The sequence below is a fragment of the Lactuca sativa genome, chromosome 4, assembly GCF_002870075.4.
Source record: "Lactuca sativa cultivar Salinas chromosome 4, Lsat_Salinas_v11, whole genome shotgun sequence".
In the NCBI taxonomy this organism is placed as follows: Eukaryota; Viridiplantae; Streptophyta; class Magnoliopsida; order Asterales; family Asteraceae; genus Lactuca; species Lactuca sativa.
Window position 1 is genome coordinate 117,452,468 of NC_056626.2, and position 21,419 is coordinate 117,473,886.

The 21,419-nt window shown below is 37.4% G+C and overlaps 1 protein-coding gene across 1 annotated transcript; it reads right to left on the reverse strand.

Moving 5' to 3' along the window:
• Window positions 1–16,121: 16,121 nt before the first annotated feature.
• On the reverse strand, window positions 16,122–17,934 carry LOC111899663 (NAC domain-containing protein 6). Its single transcript, XM_023895516.3, has 3 exons — window positions 17,722–17,934; window positions 17,102–17,370; window positions 16,122–16,783 (listed from the first exon to the last, which is right to left on the reverse strand). The coding sequence occupies exons 1-3, from the start codon at window positions 17,888–17,890 to the stop codon at window positions 16,199–16,201; spliced, it is 1,023 nt and encodes a 340-aa protein (XP_023751284.1). The 5' UTR covers window positions 17,891–17,934; the 3' UTR covers window positions 16,122–16,198.
• Between the last annotated feature and the right edge of the window lie 3,485 nt (window positions 17,935–21,419).

Consider the following 21,419-nt stretch of genomic DNA (forward strand, 5'->3'; position numbering starts at 1 on the left):
GATGATCCTCCAGACAAATACGGGTAGGTGTGGAAGGTAGTATAGGCCCGTACTACTGAAAGCATAGGACCCGTACGCATAACAAGGAAGTTACAACCCCTAAGGATTTATTGGGAATTGGTTCCCCTGGTATGAAATGCATGTTATCTGATATCTCCCTATTTTATTTTCAGTATGGTGATGACACATTGTTTTGAGGCAGGATTCAAATCAGGATCAAGGACAGGTAGCCAAGGTGGGCCAACTGTGTACGAGGACAGCATTTGGGAGATCGTTCAGGAGGAAGTTGTTGCTCACTTTCCAACACAATTGCTAGAGATATTCATATCTATCAAGATTGCCATGGTGCAGTATTTCGATGAGCGTTATGTTGCTTTGCCTAAGGCTGTTGCTGTTGCAACCGTTGTAGCCGTTATCGCCGTTATGGTTAGTGATTGGAGAGTCTTCTAGTATCGAGACATCACCAATACAAAGCCCCCGACATTTGATGAAGTTTAGGACCCGATCATAGCCATGAGGTGGCTGTCCGACATTGAGGGGTGTTTCTTCACGTGCTCTTGCCCAGCTGACCAAAAGGTCAGATGCGCTTTGAACCTTTTGAGGTCCGGAGCAAAAGGTTGGTGGAGACTTCTTACTGGCTCGTATTCTTATGAGCAGATAGCTGTTGTGTCTTGCGAGTAGTTCTTAGAGATGTTTCTTTCTAGATATGTGCTGCTGGTGAAAAAAGAGAGGTTGGCCAAGGAATATTTGGATCTGAGACAGGGGATCGAGTCGGTGATGGAGATCACCAAGATGTTCACAGAGAGGGCCATGTTTTGACCTGAGTTTGCCACTTCTGAATAGTCTCAGATGACTCGTTACTTGAGCATGCTCAAGATGGATATCATGAAGTTTGTATCCACTCAACATTATGATTCTTTACTGGAGTTGCAGGAGGCCGTCAGGTGACATGTGATTAAGATGGAGCTCCATACGAGGGAGCATAAACCGGCCACGGTGGAGTTGTAGCCGGCACTAAAGCGGTTCAGGCCTCTGATACTAGATCTGGAGGGCAGAGGGTCTGCACTTGTGGGAAGTACGACAAGATTCATGAGGTGGGCTGTCGATCAGGGGGTGTGCCAAAAATGTGGCAAGGAGGGGCACTATACGATGGATTGCCTCCAGCCGACCCAGCTCCAAGTTCCAAGATTTGCTACCATTGTGATCAGGTTGGCCATGTGAAGGTCAATTGTCCATTACTCTCCGCGAAGCCGGCGCAGGCCCCGGCGCCAGCTACTTTGAGGATCACCGATGGGCGTTAGGTAAGGGTGGAGCCCCCGAGGTCTCGAGGTTGATTTTTCAGCTCACTGCCGAGGAGGCTAGAGAAACTCCAAATTTTGTGACCGGTATGTTTCTATTTATTATTATGTTGATTATGTTTTATGGCATGCTTATATGTATGCCTCTGATAGGTACCTTGCTAGTGAACTCTTTGCCTGCTCTTGTATTGTTTGACTCGGGTGCGAGTCAGTATTTTGTATCTCGATCATTCAGTAGGGAGTTTGAGATGCCTATTGGGGAGCTAGAGTGTCTGTTTCGGGTATCTATCGCCAATGAACATGGGATTTCTGCATCTGTGGTATATCATGTTTGTGTGCTAAAGATATTCAGGGTGCCTTATCCGATTGATATGATCCCTATCCCAATAGGATATGTGTATGTGATAGTGGGTATGGACTGGCTAAAAAGGATTGGTCCCGTGATCGATTGTGAGGGCCAGCATGTGGTAGTTTGAACCCCAAGTAGGTGTGCAGGTTATCTAGCTTATGTGGTTGACACCCGATGATGGGATCTAGTTTCATTTTTCGAGGTTCCAGTGGTCAGGAAGTTTGCTAATGTATTCCCGGAGGAGTTACTCGATGTTAGGGGTGAGCATGGTGCGGTTTGGTGTGGTTTTCAGACCAAACCGAACCGAAAACCGCATGGTGCGGTTTTTGCATTCTTAAAACCGTTGGGTGCGGTTTTGCAATGGTTCGGTTTTTCGGTGTTTAAATGCGGTTTCGGTTTGTATCGGTGCGGTTTCAGTTTTTAAACCGTGTTAAGAATTTGGTGCAATTTTTTTATGTTTTTTGGTGCGGTTTTTTAAAACTGTAAGAACTGAAAAACATGTGCATATAAGCTTATATTGTGTTGTTTTTTTTTAATACATTCATTTTCAGCTCAAAACAAAATTACATAATCAAAAATTGTAAGTCGCTTAAAATACAACTTGTGACCACTCTCACAAACTAATTAATAATTTAAGGTTGGTTGATTTTGACTTAATTTGTTACAAGCTTATTACATGTAATCAATTAGTACGTTTGGCTAACAATAGAACATTTCTTTTGCACCTCATATAGTCTTATACAAACACAAAATAAACATATAATAAATATATTATCGTTTATAACTATTTTAAATAGCATGTATATAATATACATTAATTGATTTATTATTATACAAGCTTGCAGTGCGGTTCGGTTTTGGTGGACCGGTTTTTAGGATAGAAACTGCACCACACCGTTGACCTTCGGTTTTTGCAAAAATTAAATCTGCACCATTGGTTTTTGCATCGGTTTCGGTTTTTTGGTTGCGGTTTATTGCGGTTTTGTCGGTTTTTCTTTAGTCAGTTTGGTTTTTGCTCACCCTACTCAATGTGTCTCCCGAGAGGCAAATCGAGTTCATGATTGACCTTCTGCCAGGTGCGGCCCCGATTAGCAAGGCATCGTACCGCTTGGCCCCGCCTGAGATGCAAGAGTTTTCATCTTAGCTTCATGAACTTCTAGGCAAGTAGTTTATCAGACCGAGCAGGTCTCTGCGGGGAGCGCCAATACTATTCATCAAGGAGAAGGATGGTACACACTAGATGTGCATTGGTTACCGGGAGTTGAACAAATTAACGATGAAGAACCATTATCCCCTTCCATAGATTGATGACCTCTTTGATCAATTTCAGGGTGCATCTTGGTTCTCCAAGATAGATCTGAGGTCTAGGTATCATTAGGTGAGAGTGAGAGAGGAGGACATGGAGAAGACCACATTCGGGATTCGTGATGGCTATTACGAGTTCATGGTCATGCCATTTAGGCTCACCAATGTGCTTGTTGTGTTTATGGAGTTGATGAATCTAGTAGGTAGGCTAATGCTCGACCGATCCGTCATTGTGTTTATTGATGATATCTTGTTGTATTTCAAGACTAGAGAGCAGCATGAGGAGCACCTTCGAGAGCTTTTAGGGTTTTGAGGTGAGAGCGGCTATATGCCAAGTTCTCGAAGTGCGAGTGTTGGTTACGAGAGGTCTAGTTCCTGGGGCACCTCGTTAACCAAGATGAGATTTTGGTCGATCCAACCACGATTGAGGTTGTGATGCAGTGGAAAGTTCTGAAATCTCCCTCAGAGATCAGGAGTTTCTTGGGTTTGGTAGGATACTATCGACTATTCATTTAGTATTTCTCCAAGATTGTGATATCCCTCACTCATCTAACGAGAAAGGTGGTGGATTTCTCATGGGGCCCTCAGCAGCAGTCGGCATTTATGACTCTTCGGTAGAGATTATGTGAGGCCCCAGTGTTGACCCTCCTGGAGGGAGTTGAGGATTTTATGGTATTTAGTGATGCATCCATCATCATTTTAGGGGTGGTCCTCATGCAGAGAGGACGAGTGAATGCTTATGATTTGCGGCAGCTGAAGCCGCATGAGACAAGATATCTAACTCATGACCTGGAGTTATAAGGTCCGTTGTACAGTTTACTCAAATCACAAGATTTTGAGACATCTTATAGATCAGCCGAACCTAAACATGAGGCAATGCATGTCACTGGAGGTAGTCAAGGATTATGACTGCGAGATCCTTTACCATCCAGGTAAAGCGAATGTGGTTACGGATGCTTTGAGCCGCAAGTCGACTGGATCATCGATCAGGGAGATGTATATGAGGATATATATTCATTCTCTGCTTTTGGGTTTGATCAGGGAGGCTCTGGTTAAGGTATTTTGAAAAGAGAATTCGAAACAAGAGAGGATCAAAGGAGATATTGACAAATTTTTCACGGATAGTCGATGGTTATTGAACTGGTGTGGTCGAGTTTTGGTTCCAGTTTCGGGTAGGATCAGACAGATTGTGTTGGAGGAGGCTCATAAGTCTCGTTTTTCTATTCACACAAGATGTATCAAGATTTTAGATTGAGTTATTGGTGGCTATGTATGAAGAGGAAGATCGCCTGGTATACTGAGAGATGCTTGACCTATAGGATGGTCAAGGATGAGCATCAGAGGCCGCATTGTAGACTGCAGCCTCTAGATGTTTCCATGTGGAAATCGAAGCACACCAAGATGGATTTTATCACCAATTTGTCGAAGACAGCAAAGGGTTTTGATGTTATATGGGTCATCGTGGATCAATTGACCAAGAGTACCCATTTTTTGGCTAGTCGAGAGAGCACTTCGGCCAAAAAGTTGGCCGATGTGTAAGTTAGGGAGATAGTTTCTCGTCATGGGGTTCCGGTCTCCATTGTTTCAGACCTTGATGTTTGGTTCACCTACTATTTCTGGCAGAAGTTCCATGATGCACTAGGAACAAGGTTGCATTTCAGGATTGCATATCATCCAAAGACTTATGGACAGAGTGAGCGGACCATACAGACCCTTGAGGATATGTTGTGGGCCTATATTATTGATTTTGGTGGGAGCTAGGATTCCTACCTACCTCTTGCAGAGTTCTCTCCTATGACAATAGTTATCAGTCCAGCATTGGTGCTTCACCTTTTGAGCTCTTGTATGGTCGGAGATGTCGTACTCTGGTTTGTTAGGGTGAGGTTGGTCACAGGGTTATGGAAAGGACTAAAGTTGTCCTTTATACCATGGAGCTTATCCAACAGATCAGGCAAAGAATACAAATAGCTAAGAGTCGGCAGAAAAGTTATGCCGACTGGCGTCGATCCGAGTTGAAATTTCAGGTTAGCAATATGGTATTACTGAAGAACTCGCCTTGGAAAGGTGTGATACGCTTAAGGAAGAGGGAGAAGTTGGGTCTCCGGTATATTCGACCATTTTGGGTTATTGCCAGGGTTGGCAAGGTTGCTAAAAGGTTGGATCTACCTGACAAGCTTAGTTAGATTCACAACACTTTCCATGTTTTGCAGTTGCAAAAGTGCGTATTGGATTATGAGGCAGTCGTTTTGTTGGACGATATTCAGGACGACGAACGTCTGAAACTATGTTGAGATGCCGATAGCTATTCTACAAAGGAAGATGAAGGTCCTTCGCAAAAATGAGATACATGTGGAAAAGGTGCATGGCAACATCAGTGAGGCTCCGAGTTGACCTGGGAACCAGAGGCGGAGATGTAGGAGTATTACTCAAAGTTGTTCGCAGCAGTTGACTTCGAGGACGAAGTTTGATTCAATTGGGGGAGAATCGTAACACTCAGATCAGGTACATATTATCTACCATATTGTAAAGTTAAAAGTTTCCCTTTTTCCCTTCTCACAACATGAGGAATGCGTTCTTACGTCGTGAAGAGTACTCGGAACCCGTGCAACATTTTATGGCTCGCGACGTGACCAGTCTAATGCTCACAACGTGACGGAGGCTGGTAACCAAAAAACCTCAAGTTTTTCGTATTTAAAAAATAAGACGGCTAGGGTTTCTCACTCTCAGTCTCCCTTACTCTCTAGACCTCCAAAAACCCTAATCTACATCCTCTTTAAGATCCTTTGTCATTTGGGAGCACTTCTAGCTTTTGAGAAACAAAAAAGAAGAAGAAGGAAGTGCTCTAGTATTGGTGTGGGAAAAGATTCAACATCATCATCATCATCATATTTTCCTACTTTTGGACCCTTTTAAGTATCAAAGGCTCCAACTTTATTGCTTATCATGGATAGATATTGAGTTTTGTCCATTATATTGATGTTATTGCATGATTGAGTAGAGTAGATCCATAAAGTTGTCAACTTCATGGATTCTAAGAGTCCAAAGAGCATTATAGTATTCAGATCTTGGAGATGGTATAGAGTTGAGGCATGCATGCAAGTTTGAAGCTAATTTCTTCCCTTTTTGACCTAGAAAAAGGATGATCATGTTTGTGCATGCATGTCCATAAAGGAAACATTTTTGTGGACCTTAGGGGTCCCCTTTAGCTTCTGGACGAATTGGAATCAAAGACATGATAGATTAAGGACTTAAAATGTTGACCCTTAGCCTTAGATAGCACTCACGATGTGAGGAGTTAGATCCCACGAAGTGAGAATCGGAGCAGCCCTGTTTCTATTAGGACCCTTAGGGTTTAGGACGTGAGAATAGGTGTTCACGTCGTGGTGCCAGCTCGGGTGGTTTCTTTGGCTAAGTTGACCAGTTTGGATCGTGTCAAGTGGGGAAACGGATTGAGCTCGTTGTCGCAACATGACCAATACCTGGCCACGACGTGAGGATAGTTGACTTTGAATTTGACCAAGTTTAACCTTAAGGGTATTTTAGGTATGTTGGGATTTTGATGGAAGTTGGTCATATGGTGGGGATATGTTTCAGTTAGAGAGTTGAGATTCGGAGTTGAGGCCTCCTCAGCTTATGTTCTGTTTGAGAGGTGAGTTTTCCTCATTGTACTTTTGGGTCAAAGGCACCAAGGTTGGCCCATTGAATTGTTATCTTCATTTATCACATATTGGTATACTATAGTGCTTTGTTAGATCTGTATCCTAGTAGATACGATGATGATATGCTTAGTGATGTATAAGATCTGTCTGATTGTCTATTGGCTGATTATATGATTGATTATATGTTATGTATATGTCGGCATGGTTTATGTGTGGTTGGGTTGAGGCATACCAGTGTAGACTAAAGGCCAAGAGACCCAGGGCATCCCGGATAGACTGCAGGCCCGAGACGCATACCACCCAGGCCAAAGCCCGAAGAACGTTCCAGATTGGCTGAAGGCCCAGTGAGGCGTTCCAGTCATGCTAAAGGTTCAATGAGTGTACCAGATAGACTGTAGGCCAGTGGGGTGTTCCAGTCAGGCTAAAGGCTTTGTATTCATGTTGTCTGTATTATGATTATGTTATAATTTGGTACTTTGGGGAACTCACTAAGCGTTGGCTTACCGTTTTGGGTTATGTTTCAGGTACTTCAGAGGACCGTGGGAAGGCGAAGGCATGACTATACACATCCTCCTCTTTTGGACTCATGATTTTGGGAACTTTGTTGTTGAAATGCTTTTGAAAACTATGTTTGTATACAATTTTATGATTTTCGTTGATTTTTAAAAGTTTATTTTATCATGATTTTAAAGAGTGTTACAGATGCTCTTTGGGCTCACCAATGCTCCAGCCGCATTCGTGGACCTCATGAACTGCGTATATAGGTCGAGGCGGGATTAGTCTTTGATTGTGTTTATCGCAGATATCCTTGTCTATTCTAAGATCTAGGAGTTGCATGAGGGGCACTTCAGAGAGGTATTAGAGACTCCGAGGAGGGAGAGATTGTATGTGAAGTTCTCCAAGTGTAAGTTCTGGTTGCACGAGGTGCAGTTTCTGGGGCACCTTGTCAACCAGAATGGTATTCTGGTCGATCCGGCCAAGGTCAAAGTCGTGATTAGATGGGAGATTCCGAGGTTTCCATCTGAGATTCGGAGTTTCCTTGGGTTGGAAGGTTACTACCGGATATTCATTAAGGATTTCTCCAAGATAGCAGTTCCTCTGACTCAATTGACAAAGAACACTATCACTTTTCGTTAGGAGACTGAGCAGTATAAAATTTTTGAGATCCTAAGACAGAGATTGTGTGAGGTTTCGATCCTGACCCTGCCGGAGGGTGTTGAGGATTTTATTGCTTATTGCGATGTGTTTATCACGAGATTTGGTGCAGTTCTGATGCATAAGGGTCATGTTATTGCTTACGCTTCTATGTAGCTAAAGCCCCATGAGGCGAGTTATCCGACACATGACTTGGAGTTGGGGGCTCTGGTGTTCATCCTCAAGATTTGGCGACATTACCTTTTTTGGTTTCGTTGTACTATTTACACGTATCACAAGACCTTGAGTTATTTTATGGATCAACTGAATATGAACATGAGGAAGTATTGGTGGTTGGATGTGGTGAAGGATTATGTTTGTGAGATCCTTTACCACAAGGCGGTCACGGCTTTGATTAGAGATATTTGTTTGAGGATGACAATGATTATTGCACTCTTGGAGTAGTTTTGAGAGGCTCAGGTTGAGGCTATGAAGGAAGAGCCCCGAAAGAGTGAGTGCATAGTGGGTCATGTGGCTTGCTTCGACTATGATAGTCGGGGGTTATTGACTCTCTAACGGAGAGTGTGAGTTCCTTATTGGGGTGGTGTGCATATGGTTCTGATGGAGGAGGTGCACAAGTCGAGGTTCTCTATCCATCCTGGAGCAACAAATATGTATAGAGATCTCTATCCTTATTATTGGTGGCCCTATATGAATCGGGATGTAGCGTGGTATGTAGAGAGGTTCTTGAAATTCACAAAAGTCATGGGCAAAAATCAGCAGCCTCGTGACAAGATGCATCCGTTAGGCATTCCTATTTGGAAATTGAAGAGATTACCAAGGATTTCATCATGAAGTTGCCTCATACGGCGCATATTGGATTCGATTAGGGTCATCGTGGATTGATTGACCAAGGGCGTGCATTTTATTCTGATTCAGGAGAGTATATCTATGGAGAAGTTGGATCAAATATACATTAGGGAGGTTGTGGCACGTCATGGGGTGCCAGTTTCAGTGGTTTCAGATAGCGATGTATGGCTTACTTCTCGGTTTTGGAAGAGGTTTCACGAGAAGTTAGGTACTCTTCTACACTTCAGCGCGACTTTCCACCCACAGACTGACAGACAGAGCGAGTGGAGGGTCCAGCCCTTGGAGGATATTCTTCGGGCATGTATATTGGATATCAATGGGAGTCGGGCAACGTATCTCCCTTTGGTAGAGTTTTCGTATAACAACAGTTATCATGCCAGCAACGATCGACCTCCTTTTGAGATGCTCTATGGGAGGAAGTGCATGACACCGATATGTTGGTGTGAGGTTGTCCAACAAGTCATGGGGAGTACTGAAGTGGTACTCAAGACTATCGAGATGATTCGACAAGTTCGGAGTAGACTCCGGACAGCACAGAGTCGGCAGAAGAGTTATGCCGACAAGAACATATCAGAACTAGAGTTTCGGGTTCGGGATATGATTATCTTGAAAGTGCCTCCTTTGAAAGGTGTCATCTGATTGAGAAAGAGGGCAAGTTGGGCCGCAGGTACATCGTTCCTTTTAGAGTTTTGGCCTGGGTGGGCCGGGTTGCTTATCGCTTGGATCTTTCCGAGGAGCTTATTCAGATCCATACCACGTTTCATATCTCTCAGCTACGGAAATATATGGTTGATGATTCCATAGTGGTTCCATTGTAGGATATTCAGGTGGATGATCGTCTGAATTATATCGAGAGATTGGTGATGATTCTTGATCGGAAGACAAAAACCTTGAGGAACAAGGTTGTTGAGTTAGTGAAAGTGCATTCGCAGCACTGCAAGGGTTCAGAATGTGAAAGTGCATTGTAATTATTCTGGATTTAGGGGTATGTTCCTTTTATACCCTATTTGTAAAATTCTTTTCAATTTGGTCCCTAGCAGAATACGCTGAGCATACCGGTTTGAATGTTGGACGCGGAGGCACCCATGTATGATGGGCGTACGTGGGAGTACGTTGGGCGTACACTAAGCAATGGAAAACCCTAATTTTTTGGTTTTGTGCCCTATTTGAGCAGCTTATGTTGCCTTGGGTGCATCTTATGGTCAACCTCCACTCCTCCAAACCCTAATAACAAAACCCCAATTTCCTTTTGTGAGATTTGAGCTTGGAAGTGAGTTTTGGTGGTGTTTTTGTTGATTTAAAGGAAGAAGAACACATCGACGTTGCTTTGGTGTGGCTTGAGCTTTTATATCCAGATTTATCTTATCATTTCCAAATTCATTGAGGTATAAAGCTTTGAACTTGCTCCTTGTTTTCTTAGATCTATTCTTTATGAAGTTTTGGTCCCATTTTGGTCATATGATGAGACCTAGTTGATTCCTTCCACTGAAGAAGCTAGGAGTTGCTTCTCTTGATGTTTTTAAGGTCCTTAGTCCATAAAGTTAGCATCTTGATGGTTGTGGATCAACCATGCATCTGTTTAGGTCAATATGGTGAAAGTAAAATGCTAAAAGTGAGGTTTAGGTCCTTTTGAGCCATGCAAAGGCTCCAAGTTCATGACTTTATGGATTAAGACGTTCATTTAGACTTGGATCTGCAATTTGGATGTTGGAATGCAAGTATCAAGCACTTAAGGAAAAATTTCTTAATAGGCGTGTACGTTGCGCGTACGTGCCCGTGCCCGCGATATGCATGCAACCTAGTACGTTGGGCATACATATGGTACGCGAACTAGACCTGCTTTAGGATTTTAGGACTTTGGGCCATTTTTCACACTAGGGGGTTTGGGCCTTGATGGGCCATAACCCCTTCTGACTTTAAGTCGTTGATGGGCTGTAGGCATTCTTGTATTTGGGCCCATAATGGGTTTTGGGAATCTTTTATAGCTTTGGGCCATATTGGGCTTTTTGGTGCTATTGGATTGGGCCTCGGGTTTTGGGCCAAGTTAAGAAAGGGTAAAATGGTCTTTTACCTTGAGTATTGGACAGTTGGAGTAGGATCCATGTTATGGGTTGTAACCTAATTATTGATTGGATATTATTTGATGGTGTTAGCGCGAAGATTTTTCCGGATCAGCAGTTTGGGTGAGTTTCCTCACTATGCTTGGGGGGTCGAAGGCACCAACGCCGACCCGTGGTTTATTATGATTAGGATGTTAGTTGTCTGCATGACTCTTGCATGTATGATATTTGATATTTATATCGGGCGGGGCCTGATGAGTATATTGTATGTTATTTATCTTTGTTACCCTTGCATGTTTTTATGTGTTTATATGTATACTGGGTGGGGCCCGATGACAGATCTGTTCTGAGCGAGGCTCGATGCCAGTCGTGGCCTGTTTTATGTTTGATATGTATTGTATGTGGTATTTTGGGGAATTCACTAAGCTTCGTGGTTAAGGTTTTCAGTTTATGCTTCAGGTACTTTCGGATCCAATGGGTAGAGCTTTGGGGTGATCGCATCACACACACCCCATTGTTCTGCATTTTATTTGACTCTAATCTATTTGGTTGTTTTGGTTATACTTTGATTCCATTATCGTGTTATGAACATATTCTGAAAGATGGTTTTATTATTCTAAAAAATTAAAAAAATTTTAGTCTTAGTTTTTGGGACGCTATAGTTAATTTGATTCATAGTTGTCCATCATCATTGGTAATTATGACTAGAGTTGGATAAAAACTCAGGGTTAGTAAATAAAGTGATGAACTTTAATGTGTGTGCATTAGTAAATGATCATTCTATGCATGATCAAACTCCTATGACCATTAGGGTTAATAAAGATCAAATCTTGCGTAATATGAACTGAATACACATTTACATAATTGTTTGTTCACTTGATCCCTAAATTAATAATTGTGTTAAAATCAAAGGATTAGTAGTGTGATCATGATGCTAGTCATATTAGGAATCAATGAACAATGAATAAATATCCATTGCACTTAGTAGTTAGCTAGTATTTTGAGAAGGAATTCAGTCTAAACCAAAGTACCTAAAGAGGTTTGTCTTCAATCAATTTATCGATGTTTGATGTTTAGTTGTTATTTGAGATTTAATAAAACCCCTTTCTCTGTTTTTGTGTGTTTAGTGTAACCTATAATCAAAAACTCCAAATTAATTCACTACCATTCCCCTTGAGTACTACACGTGGTCTTACCACAACTGTACTGTTGCACGATTAGGTACACTGCCTAGTGTGTCTATTAGTCCGGTTGTGATAAAATCAATTTTATAAATTTAAAACTTGAGCAATTAAAATATATACATAAAAACACAAATCAAGCTTTTGGCGTCGTTGCTTGAGAATTGTTTTCAATTAATTTAGTTTATTTGATTATTTGTTTCTAATTTTTATTTTATTTTCTATTTTTATTTTATTTTCTATTTTTATTTTCTTTGATATCTTGTCACTTGTCAGGAAGGTTTTCGTTGTCAATTGTAGTAATTCGTGATCATACACATTGCTTGGTTTTACTTTTTGCATGGGTTTCGAGATTGCAAGTGATGAGGGAATTTTAGACTTGTTTAGTCTACTACTTTGGTGAATGGTCCAACTCAATCCACGTGGCGTAGTATATAGCATGCTGTGTTGTAGTGGTTAAGTGGAAGACCGAAGTCTTGCTACTCGTGACTAGTTTGGTCAACTCTTGTTCTACTTATTAGTTAATGGTGCAAAAAAAAAAAGGAAATAGCCTAGAAGGTCCTGAAAGTTCTTGTTTTCACAAACCACTTCTTTTATGCTAGGGATTTAATCAACAATTGTTGAATGATTCCAACGAAGACGAGTGATCATGATATCCTTTTTAGCCATTTTGGTTTGTTAGTTTTATATTTTAGTTATTTTAGTGTGCTTTTATTTTTATTTTTTTTAATTTTATTTTCCATTTTGATGCTCTTCGATGTTTTAGATCTTTGCATAATTATATTGCCCTTCAAATGCTTTCAGTAAGTTCGGCGATTACAACGATAGGGTCCAAAATAATAATCCAAGAGACGTGACAAAAACTCAAGTGAGGGGCGTGACTTTGTGTTTTGAGAAGAGTTTTTTAGCGAATTAAATGTTCTTTAACCTTATAGACTGGAGATTTGATCTATAAACAGATGAGGAATTCATATCATCCCGACATTGCTTCTTCCTTCAAGAATCACGCTTAAACATAATACAAATTTTTCTGAACGCCAGTAGCTACGGAGTGTCCATATTTAATCCACGGCGTGGGGAAGTGAAAATTCGTGATCCAATTCTGCAAAGTAAAGGACAACGGCATAGCCGTTACACTGATACGATGTGGAGATGCTCAGTTAATCTTTTCGAGTATTTAGTTCACCACAATCTGAAGTCCGTTTTCTTGGAGCATTAATTGGTCATTAATGAAGTAATTCTAGTTTTCAGTTTTTGGCAAAATTTAAAGCATCATCATTCCCGCTCACATTTCAAAGCAACCCACTACAACCGATTTCGCTCTCACGACTATATACCCAAGGCGAGTTTGTTCCTTTTTTCCCTCTTTTATTTTATATGTTTTAATTGTTTTTATATATAATGAGGGCATTGTATAATTTAAGTGTGAGGTATGAGAATTGGAAAAAGGACAACAAGCATGCTGGATTTTAAAATATTTACGCTAGATATAAAATTGAGAAAATAAAGACTTGTAAAAATAGTCTAATATCAAAAATCTAGTTACATTTTAAATTAAATTATTGTATTGTTGTGTTGAGAGCTAGGTTGCTATTATTGTGTGGGACGATCTGATGCGAGCCTCGACGTTTATTTGAGCCAACATATGCTCTAGTGTTTCCTGGCTTCCCTGACTTGGTGAAATCATTAGACAAAAATATGAACTTGCTTAGTTTGAGGGACATAATACGTTTCGCATCGTGTAGCAGAAATGTATCCAGGAAAGCTTATGTTGCCATTGCACTCTACACTAATGCATTTAACCAAAGGGTTGAATTAAGTTTCATTGCTTAAACATATATTTTTTAGTTTTTTAGTTTTGAGTGAAAAAACTGAATTATAAAAAAAAAACAAAAAAATAAAAATAAAAAAAAAAGTGATAGAAGTTGTGAAAAAAAAGTTGTTGTTGAGTGAATAGGAGCTATCAAAGGATGAAGATCTTGAAGAAAGTGAAGAAATAAGGCAATCTGCCAAGTAATTATTTATTGTATTATTTTCTAGGTTATTTTTCTATATATATGCTTGCGAGCTTAATCAAAAATTATCTTGAGGTTAAAAAAGATTTATGAGGATATATTCGGAGGGATGCATAGAAGGAATGTTGTTCAAAATATGGGGGGGGGGGGGGGGGTGTTTATGACGATCGTAAGTATTTAGGATCGAGGAAGTTTAAAGGAATTGGACACAAATATATGCATTGTGGTCTTGATGTAATGGAGAAGTTTAAAATGGATTCTATTGTGCGATATTGGTGACTAGGGTTTTGATGTGATGCTATGATACTAATAACATCAGTTTTGTTTGGGGACAAACAAAAGAATATTGTTGGGTATTTTCATATGGTTATATTTAACTATATATTTTATGCCATTATCCTAATGTATTTGAGTAAAAATGTTATATTTTAAGATACATGACACTTAATATGCTTTAAAATGTTCACTTACAGTTAAAATGGGAGCTAAAATGCAAAAGGAGTAGAAATGAGCTACAAAGACGCAAAAAGGATGTTGCATGACAGCCTAGCCCCTCGTCTGTGTTTTGGCCATATCTCATGACTCGTAACTTTGATTGACGAGAATCAAATTGTTCTGAAAACTAGACAAATTTAAGACAACGTCCCTATTTTGCAAAAAGGTTGATTCTCAGTTACCACTGTGAGGGAAAGCTTTCCACGGCATGGAGATTTAGAAAAATTTTGTTGACGCGAAGAGAACTGCTCCTATGGTGTGGCAACTATTTCTCCACGTCATGGCAACGTTAAAGGCTATAAATAGAGTCGAAACTTACCCCTAATGACATATCTTCAACCCTAATTCTTCCGTAAGAAAATAAACCTGAAAGAAGTCGTTTTGAGGGTCTAGAAGACAGTTGGAGGACCGTTGAGTTGATACAGAGCGAAGATCTGAAGGATTAGAGAGTGGACTCATGTCTGATATCATTTAGTTTGCTGTTCTGATCATGATTAGCATTCCAATGTGATTCTATATGTGTTTACTTTCTAATTTGGGTGTTGATACCCTTTGCTTTGTGTTTATGATTTGATGAATCTTTGAGATTATGGATTAATTATTATTTGGATTTTTTATTCTTATTTAATTTATTTTGTCAAGTTTGATTACAAGATCCATATGTGTTAAAGAGTGTTACTTGATTCTCTATTGCTGAATTAACAGAGTTTAGATGATCATTCTAAGTGTGTTAATTTGAATCATAGTTGTCCATGATCATTGATAATTATGACTAGAGTTGGATCAAAACCTAGGTTTAGGAAATAAAATGATTAACTTTAATGTGTGTGCATGAGTAGATGATCGTTCTATACATGATTTAACTCCTATGATCATTAGGGTTAATAAAGATAAAATCTTGCTTAATACGAACTGAATACTGATTTATATGATTGTTTGTTCACTTGATCACTAATTAATAGTTGTGTTAAAATCAAAGGATTAGTAACCTAATCATAATGCTAGTTATATTAGGAATCAATGAATAATAAATAAGTATTCATTGCACTTAGTAGTTAGCCAGTATTTTGAGATGAAATCCACTCAAAACCAAAATACCTAAAGAGATTTGTCTTCAATCAGTTTATCGATGTTTGATGTTATGTTGTGATTTGTCTTCAATCACTACCATTCCATTTGAATTCGACACATTGCCTTACCCAAACTATACTATTGCACGATGAAGTACACTACTAACTACCTAGTGTGTTTATTAGTCAAGTTGTGATAAAATCAATTTTATAAATTTAAAACTTGAGCAATTAAAATATATACATAAAACCACACATAAGTTATTTCAGATTTATTGTGTATGTGTTCAACCCAATAGTTGTTATAAATTTTATGGTTATAATTATGCATATATAGGTTTTCAGTGTATCAATTTTGAAACAATTTTGTAATACAAGAAACAAGTTTGGACTAGCTCACTTGTCTAACATGATGTTTAACAACGTTTTTTCTGAGAAAGAGGTACTGGATTCAATCTCATACATATATTAACTCGCTATTCTAAAAAATAAAATAAAATAATCCTTGGTTTCTGTCCATGGGTGTAGGTTACATCATTTTTATGTGTCGTTTTATTGCATTTCTTTGATTGCTTGCATAACATATATATTTTCACTTCAAACCTATTAACAACTTTTACACATTTCACCTAATCATTAAAATAATAACTACTACAATTTTCTTCAAATAGGAAGACAACGTTAGTTCACAAAATGGGCCATGTTCCATTTTTATTTAACGTTTAGATATAATCTACAATTAAATCAATATATGCTACAAACTTAGAAATTAAGGATATTAGCATAAGGAGATGTCAATGTTATATTCTCTAACCATGGACTGCATAATTGAGTCCAGAAGGAGTCTTGGGTCCAATCCATGTTCATTTTGGGCAGTTGCAGCTCTCGTATCATCTCCTTTCCTAACGGTACCCTTAAACCGGAAACCTTATTATTAGTGCTATCTTCAATGTTACTGCTAGTTGCATCGCTGATAACATCAGGTTCTTCTTTCAACTTTTCATCAAACGTAAACATTTTGTCATGTCGTAATCCGTCTTTATTATCAGATGCCACATGGCATGATTCTGGTGAACACTCATCTTTGAGTTTTTCGTCCATGAAAAGTAGCAAGTCTTGATAGAATTCATCGTTGCTGTCAGATACCACGTGGCAAGACTCCATTGGTGTTGCTGGTATTGGATTCGGTGGTGCTATTTCGTTTGTTTGTGTGTAGAATGAGATAGTTTCTTCGGGAGATAAAGGAGTGGGGACTTGGAGAGTCTTCGTTTCTTCTTCCATTGCTGCCCTTTGCTCCAACACCTTCATAGAAGTTGCCTTTCTATATATTTTGCACAATACTATTTCCTACAAAAACAAACATTACAATTCCAAAATTTATTTGAATTCGTGTATGGATATAATTACTATTAAAAATATATGGGAAACAACAGTCAATATACACGTTGGAAAAAATGAAACTTCAACCTTATTGGGATTTGTAATTTGGAAAAAAGAATATTCAACCTTATTCCGTAATTTGGAAAAAAGAAAATTCAACCATGAACAAAATAAAGTTAATTAACCTCTTAGACATATCAAATGTCTAATTTGATACACAAATAAAATCATATTATATTCTATTTTAAAATGATAACATATGTTTTTTATTTTTATGTAGTATACCTTGGCTAATGGGTAATTATCAGGTAAACGGTACTCATTCATGACCCAATCGGTTTTGTTCCCCCTTGGTGCTCTGCCTTTGTAGAAAACCAATGTCTTTTTGAGTCCGAGATGCTTCTTTGGGTCGGACAAACTGAATATCTTACGATCCGAACCAGTTGCCTTCCAGAATCCGTTTTGAGTGGTTCGGTTAGGTCTCCCTCCACTCCCATGCTTTCTATCTCTTGGCACAAAAAAGTACCACTCCCTTTCACCAATCTTGGACAATCCTGTGGTTTCAAAAGCTCCACAAGGTTAAAATCGTAAATTTCATTTTCTTTTCATTTCATTATTATATAGTTCCGTTTTGCAAATCATTTCAAAACTCCATTCATATGTATGTACATTTCTCTTTGTTTACTATTATTGTAATAGTTTTACAAATCATGTAAAATTTGTCTTTACTTTTGATTTTGTGGCAAAACTTTCTTAATATGACAAAAATAGCGTTACGAATTCAAAGAGATCAAATGAAACAAGGCAAATGCCGATATAGTTATACCCCGTTTAGTTTAAAAAAACGATTTATAATTAAAGAAAACTCTCAGTGTGGTTCTTTGCTACCAAACTAACTCAAATACCTGGTAAAGCCCAAGGATCATAAAGGTATATGTTTAGATAGCCGATGATATCAAAGCGAGCGTTCTTCCCAGATACCATCTTTTTTAGATAGAAATCAAGCAACTCTTCTTCTGTCGGATGAAACCGGAAACCAGGCAATTGGAGCTCCAGATTATAAGTTGCATCCATAGTCGTTTCGAAGTCTTTATGTTTTGTAAGCTTTTTGAATTGAGTTGTTTGTGCAATTCGTTTGTATTTATAAAGAGTTGGTTTGTGGGGTAGACTTGATGAGTGAAGTCTTTATAACAAGGCCAAGGACTTCTGCCAAGATGGGGTCAGTTGTAGAATTTACGGTGGGGTCACGCGGCTGTTATACATATTTTCCAGGCAAAGATTTTTCCACAGTTTTGAAGCCTCTGCTTATCGGGTATAAATTGTATGTAGAACTAACGTATTTTAAATTATATTATTTTATTGCATGTATTATTTTCTTGATGTGTTGGGTTATATATTACAAGTTTATAATATGATCTCTAAAAAAATTCTTATATTTTGGCTTCATTGACAAAAAAAAGTCACCTATGATTTTCTTTTTTAATTTAACAAACTTAAATCGGTTATTATTTGCAATTTGATTCAATTTAAAGATTACCGCAAACAATAATATGCTTCAATGGTTAAATTGTAAACAAAATATCAATGGTGGTTTTTTTGTCAAGAGGACAAAAAATATAAGTAATTTTTTTTAATGCATAATAATTTTTAACTTCAACTCTTATCTATTTTAATATTAAATTATAATGTGTTTTTGTTGAAACAACCGTTACAATTTGTTTGATATTTAATATAAGATAATAAATAAATACAATTTTCAATTATATTTCTATTTAATAAAATATCAAAACCCATTAAATGTAAAAATATATGGTTATGAAATGTATCGTCGGTTTTTCATGATGAAACTAAATCAAATTTTGATATGAAATACATCTACATATCAAGTATTTAGTTAAAAAATCTTAATGTGTGTTGGTGTGTATCCAAAACAAAACTAAAATAAAGATGATTTACGTACATTCCAGTTGCATAAATAGGTTTTTAGACAATTATGAAACCATTGTTGATATTGGTAATCATTATGAAAATCCAAGAGAGAAAGAAAGATTGTATAACGTTTATTGTTTGAATTTTTAAAACCATAGTTGTATTTGTAACAATGTGGTATATTGTAATCTATATTCTATGTAAATTAAGAATACTTATTGCTAAGTTATCACAAAAAAGAGTTTATATGTCATGCGGATGAGACTTTTCCCTTATAACTTTTCAGGTTGTAGAAGTTCAATACTCCTTAAAACATGTATAAGTTAAGACAAATACTTGTGGGTTGCGATTTCTGAGAACTCTCTTAATTGAATTCCGATTTGAATGAAATAATTGTTGGTGAATTTCAATTTCTATTAAATCGTTTTTTGTTAACTCCAATTTCTTTAGAACCATGTGATCAACATAAGGAAACTATGTAGTTTCTTGAAGGATTTTTTAAAAATTAAATTTCTTTGAAATCGTTTTTTCTTTGAATTGCGATTTTTGAAAACGTTATGTTTTTTCTTTGAATTCGATTTCTCTGAAGTATTTTTTTGGTGAGTCAATTTCATATGATGGGCAGCCGATCATCGAAGCAAGCGATGAAGGAGGATGTCACTTCGATGTTATCAATATTAGTGGACTTTAGGAAACATAGCAAATGTTTTATGGAAATTGTATTTTTTTGTTTTCAAAAAATTAATTCATTAATTGAAACTACATATTTTTATACCTTGGGTGTCTAAACTTATATACTTTTAAGAGTATATTTACTTTTCATATATATATATATATATATATATATATATATATATATATATATATATATATATATATATATATATATGGTTAGGTTATTTTGTTTTTAGTAACTATTTTGTGCCAGAATGCACAGATCTGGACCATTGGATGGAATATAATCAAATGCCATGATCTGAGGGTCTATGATAGTAGAATAGGATAACATGTACCATATAATCACATAAATTTGAGCATAAGGGCATTCTAGTCAATTAACCTATATTAAAAAAGGAAATTTTCGAATTTTTAGGGATAATTAATTCCTTTATTTTTAAAAATCTAAATATTTTCAATTAATTTAAAATTAAAAATCCATTTTTATTCTGTCAGAATGATAGAATTTTAACCATAAAGTAGTAAACATATTTTTTTGACTTTATTCTGTCAGAATGACAGAATGTCAACCATAAACTAGTAAATATATTCTGAAAGAATACACAAAATCGATTCTTGAACTAATAATATACCAAATAATTATATTGTACGATTGTGATTCATTGAATTATAACAAACATTCTGATAGAATACCAAGTATAATTCTTAAAAAATAACAACATTCTAGATGTCTTGTATATGTTTGACCTCTAAGCCAATTCAAAATATGCTAGCATTCTATGAGATTGACATTTTGTGACACTGACATTCTGTCAGAATTGTATTGCATGAGATTGATTTTATACAATGAGCCTTTCCCATCAGGTCTTCAAGCCATTCTTCAAGCTATTTCTATCACAAATTTATTGTCAAATACTTTGTAGTGATACACTTGTAACAACTGCACATTAAACATATAATTAATTAACTACAAATCCTATGAGAATAAAGCAATAATACTCTTATATAATAAACTATTCTTTCAGAATGGAAATATTATAAAAAGGTAAACAAGGTCAAAGTTTTGATCAGCCCATGTGTATGTTTGCTTCAACATCATAAACATAAAGAAAAGTCAGTTTGCTTCAACATCAAATCTATGATCAGGATAGATGTTTGCTTCAACATCATAAACATAGATTGAATCATCAATACTTCCAACTACAAGTTCTCTGCCATCAAAGAATGGTGTCTCTGAATTTCTGAAAAAATAAAAAATTACAAAAACCCAACTCAAAAAACTTAATCAAAGATCAATAAACTTCATGTAAACTTACCAGCATCTCCTCATTAACCGGTGATTCCATCACTAACCATGTATACAATGTGAGATTGTCATATTTCTCTTTGGCATTTCATCAAACACTTTAAGGGCGCTCCCTAAATCACCACATTTTCTATGAATCATGAATGAAAAAAACCAATTCAGAACCATCAACATCAAATGAGTTACATAGGAGGGTATATCTCCTGTGTTCGGTTTCCATACGATCGAAGAAAAAAAAAGCATAAATGTTTATGTGGCTTCGGTTTTGATTGAAAATGGTAGAACCCCCATTTTTTTAACCACAGCCACTGAATCATTATTGTAACGAAAACCTGTGAACAAACATAAAATCAAATTCCAATAACATTATAGCACACAAATAATAACATTAATAGAGATAATTTGTTGTACTCCTGATTCAGTAATTACATCAAACACATAGTGGGCATTGATGAATTCTAATAGATTTGTACTAGACATTTCGGTTGTCCATGGGAATTGGGAGTATTTCCTGCAAATTGCCAAAGTATTTACAGAACTTAATTTAACTTGTGATCTATGTTGATCACAGATGACAAAACGAGTAACTGGAAATTGTTCCTTTACAAATAAGGTCAATATTTGGGGAAATCCAAGGAAAAGAAACAACATGTACCTCGTGTTCTCCTTCTCCATATTATGCGAGATCAA

Bases quoted from the DNA above. Each gene is read 5' to 3' on its own strand.
- LOC111899663 (XM_023895516.3), bottom strand. From the start codon at position 17,890: ATGGATGCAACTTATAATCTGGAGCTCCAATTGCCTGGTTTCCGGTTT. The intron at 17,371-17,721 runs GTATTTGAGTTA...TTGAAACCACAG, and splicing joins TGATCCTTGGGCTTTACCAG to GATTGTCCAAGATTGGTGAA. The intron at 16,784-17,101 runs GTATACTACATA...TTGTTTTTGTAG, and splicing joins ATAATTACCCATTAGCCAAG to GAAATAGTATTGTGCAAAAT.